Below are 4729 nucleotides of genomic sequence, written 5' to 3' on the forward strand. Positions count from 1 at the left end.
TGGTGTATATCGACCTCTAAAGTGATAGCTCTTCCAATCTGCTGTCCCTGGATACCACTGCATGTATACAAACCTTCACCTGTATTGCATTTAAAATTCAAAACTGGAGGACCAGATCTCACTTGGCTTCAGTTCACATATCTCCATTGCCTTCCAAGGACTTCAAGTCAATAGATCTAAACCTCTTTATTCAGGTGATGGTCAGCCCCAGAGTAATCAGGGAAGTTGAGATGGCTCTTTAATTGTCTCAAGAGCTCTCTGTATTCAATGGATAAAGCGTTTTCTGCCCAAGACTTTGCGAATGGCCATTTGCACGTCCTTGTTTCTCAGACTGTAAACCATTGGGTTTAATAAAGGAGTCACCACTGTGTAACTGACAGAAATCAGGGTGTCCTCATCCAGGGAGTAGGTGGATTTGGGCCTTAAGTAGGTAATGGAAGCACAGCCAAAGTGCACAACCAACACAATGAGGCGGGAAGCACAGGTGGAGAAAGCTTTATGCTTCCCCTTTGCAGAGGGGATTTTCAGGATGGTATTAAAAAACAATATGTAAGAAAGAAGGATTAAAAGAAATGAGCCAAATACAACCAACACGCAAAGGATGAAAATAACTATTTCTATTCTGCTGTTTTCTGTGCATGCCATTTTAATGACTGGAGCCATGTCACAAAAGAAGTGATTAATCTTGTTCATTCCACAGAACAGTAATTTAAAAATAAAAAATGTCTCCACCAGGGACAAAACAAAACCAGTTACTACAGAAAAAGCTACCAGCTGAGTACAGACTCTTTGGCTCATGAGAGCATGGTAGTTCAGGGGTTTGCATATTGCAAGGTAGCGATCATACCCCATTGCTGTAAGAATCATACAATTTGTGATTCCAAAACCAAGGAATAAAAACATCTGGGTAGCACATCCAGTGAATGAAATGGTTTTAATTTCCCTTAACAAGTTTACCAGCATATTGGGAATGACAACAAATGTGTAGCAAGTCTCTGAGAAGGAAAGAAAAGACAGGAAGAAATACATGGGGATGTGGAGATTCTGATTAACCCTTATGATTGTCATGATGATTATATTTCCTGCGAGGGTGGCCATGTATGACATGGAAAATATGACAAACAGCAAAATCTGAAGGTCTGAAAAATTGGAAAATCCAATTAGGATGAATTCTGTCACAGTTGTTTGGTTTCTTTGTCCCATTTTTTTTTGCAAAACGCCTGATCTAGAAAGAGGTTTATAAAACAGTAAGCAATAAGAAATTAATATCACTATTGATTCAATTTAGCTTGCTGCACTGGGAAAAACTATTACCTCTGGCAGGATTGGGGTTAGTTTCCTTAGGAAAAACCCAACCCAAAATGGTCCTACTTTGAGCAGGGAGTTGGACTAGATGACCTTCTGAGGTACCTCCTAACCCTAATTGTCTGTGTTTCTATGATGTAAAAGCTGATAATAGTTCTCACATTCAAATAGCTTGTGTATTGTATTAAACTGATGATAAATTATAATAATAATAGTAACTTTGATTTTGCACTTGGAAATTGTTTTCTGAATCCTCAATGTTTATTAGCCTTGACCAGTTTAGACTCCACACAGCCATGTGCAGCCAGAATACACCACTAATTTAACATTCTGGGTCCAGAAGAATTAAAAGTGAAAAGTGAAATATCTTAACCAAAATCAGAGAGGAATCTGAGCCAAGGGTGGAAAAAGACTCCAGATTTTCCCTTCAGACTTTCAAGGCTGAACCATTAAAATAGTCACCGGGAAAAATAGAGGTCAATGCAGAGGGAAAACTTCCACTTCACTGGAAGCAAGAGCCTCAGCTAAAACAAAAGACCCTTTCCTTTCAGCTTCCCAGGTGAATGCCCTTGCCAGTAAACTCTTGGGGGAAAAGGTAAGAGGACTCTCTCATGCCGACCACTTTGTTGCCAGTGTATATGTCCAGTCTGTGTCTATAAATAATTATCCATGTGCAAGGGCCTATACAGAGAGGAACTGAATTCTGACCTGTGTGTAAGTGATATTTTTGGCACTCAGCCATATTACCAACCAAATCTAGATGCTTAGACAACCATAAAAGAATTGAATGCCACCCCCATGACGAAAATCCTTTGCTAATTTGTTTTCTGAGAGAAAAGGCCCCTTAGACTACTATACTCTTCAGAGAAAATGAGTTAAAGATGAGAAAAGGGATGCAGTTTGTTTCTTTAGATCTCACGTGCACATTTGCTTGCTTGTGGGTGAAGTCTAGGAGGTAGGTTGTTAAGTCAGTGAGGAAAATAACACCATGCACAAATGCAATAGAAGAGTGGTTGCTATCTAAAAATAAGAGTTCCCCATCTAACATTCTGATTATTCCTCTTTACCTATCTTTAATAGCACAGTGTGCTAAATCATGTGACCCTATATGTTTTACCATTGTATATTGATGTTAAGAACATGCTTGAAGTTAAGCATGTGCTACAGAGGTGTGCTGAATTCTGGTCTAGTTTAAGCACTTTTCCCCCTTAAATGCTGCTAAGCAATTGTTCTTTAGTACCATCCTATGCTATGTACAATAATCTGAAGTTGTAAAACAAATGTTTTAAAGGAAGGAAAGAGCAATCTTGGTTGGTGGCATGGTATGTTTCCCAGTACTTGTGCTTCTAAAGCAGCTGTATTTTAACAATATGTAGACTGTATGTAAAAAGAACTTTGCAGTAGTGATAACCATGCATAATTTTGCATTGTAGATATATACTAAAGCTTACAGCTTACAAAATCACACACACATACACAGCATAATTTTGAAAGCCTGCTCAATGAACATTGTATACTGTACATATTTGGTCCAAAGTATTAAACCATTTTCCCCCAGAAATTACACAGTGGGGAAAGAAGAAGAAATAAAAGATAATAACTGACATAGGAAGATGTGAAAATAACTGGCTCAAAATGAAAAAAAATGTTTTATTCAAAGTTTTACAAACTCACCTTTCAGTTAAGATAAAAATGCCTGGGAAGGTTATTTAAAAAAATACAAAGGAATCAAATAACTGTACAGTTATAAAGTATCACTAACATATATATTCTAATAATATGACACTGTCATCTCCACCATTTTAATGCCTAGGCGTTTGGGTCATGTACCCCAGTGGAGCTCATTGTGCTTGACTGTGGAAACTCAAAACAAAAACCTGGTGTATAAAATTTTGGGATCATGAGAATGGCAAAAATCCAGTCTTAGCTGTGGATATATTCAGAAGTATTCACAAGAAAATGGTTTCTGACTGAGATCGGGCAAAATTTCATTTTTGTGTCATGTGGGGATGTCACTACATGCAAATCATGTAACCCTTTGTGAAAGTAGCTAGTAGACATGTTACCCAACAACTCAGCCACATCCATAACATACCTACTCAGTCAGTATGTCTACACAAGACACTACTGTGCAGTAGTTATTGTGCATTTATTTAGTACTTGTATAAGCAAGTAAATGTGCGGTAATCAGAGTTACTGCACAGTAGCACCAGCAAGTGTCTTTTAAGTGATGCTATTGCACAGTAGCCTAATACTGCACAGTAACATATTAGCATTGTCTGTGCTATGATGCACTACTGCGCAGTATTATTCAGTTACTGCACAGTCACTGTCTCATGCAGATGCTCCCAATATCTGTATTTTTTTGATCATTAGCTGGAATCAATTAGCATGGTTCCCTTGACGACATATTGAACCTAGATCAGGTCAAATGCGGTATAACTTTGCCCATTTAAACCAGAAGAAAGAGCTAGAGAAACTCAGGTCTGACTTGGATTGTCCTGTTATTGAGACTACTGTGATTGGACGACACCTCTAAGAGATTCTATTACAATACAGCAAGAACCCCAGCTGCAGTCAATGGGAGCTTTTTTCTGTGTGAGAACTGCTGGGTGAAAACCAGTCATGTTGGCATAAGAACAAATGAACATTGATAAAGATGCTTCACAATATGCTGTTTACTTTTTCTTAGCGCAAAAGCAAACATACCTTTTATAATGGATGAAAAATAAGCAATGCCATTGAAATACACCTAGTGTTCCCATCAGCTTTCCATTCTTAATCAGTGAGAATGCTTTTCATGCCTGTACAAAACAAACAAAAAACAAACAAACAAAAAACAGCCAATGAAGAAAAAAAGAGAGAGAATGGAAACCCCGTGTTTGCACCATCCACAATGAAAAGCAAATGTTAGGATTCAGAAATGAGTATATATAGGATGACTCCTACTGAGTGCCATGAAGCCATGCTGCCCCCTATTTATAAGGCTTGGATATTGAATGTAGCATGTAAACAAGACTGCAAGATCTCTGGGGTATGGTCTTCATGGCATCTCAAAGCTCAGAACTTGCCAGTGACTTTATTTCCAAAGGGAGTCTTTAAACTGCTCTGGCATTCCTTGGTGACTATTAGAAAGGTAGAAATGTAAAAAAAAGTAGTGATCACAGAAGCACTGGTATATCAGGATTTTAGGTATGTTGGGATTAATCCATAAAACGGTGATAATTGTAAATGGGTTCTAGGCCAGAGAGAACAGAAAAGCTTTGGTGTAACAATAAGAAGTAGAATCAAGAATGTCATAGATTCATAGATGTTAGGGTAGGAAAGGACCTCAATAGATCATCGAGTCCAACCCCCTGCATAGGCAGGAAAGAGTGCTGGGTTCAGATGACCCCAGCCAGATGCCTATCTAACCTCCTCTTGA

The 4729-nt window shown here is 38.3% G+C and overlaps 1 protein-coding gene across 1 annotated transcript; it reads right to left on the minus strand.

Annotated features, from left to right (window-relative positions):
• Positions 1–247: 247 nt before the first annotated feature.
• On the minus strand, positions 248–1203 carry LOC109296454 (olfactory receptor 10T2-like). The gene is given in 2 exon segments (XM_019515865.1): positions 248–283; positions 286–1203. Coding segments are annotated over 2 exon segments (954 nt in total).
• Positions 1204–4729: the final 3526 nt, after the last annotated feature.

Source organism: Gavialis gangeticus, unplaced genomic scaffold (genome assembly GCF_001723915.1).
Source record: "Gavialis gangeticus isolate Ggan-Ray unplaced genomic scaffold, GavGan_comp1, whole genome shotgun sequence".
Taxonomy (NCBI): domain Eukaryota; kingdom Metazoa; phylum Chordata; order Crocodylia; family Gavialidae; genus Gavialis; species Gavialis gangeticus.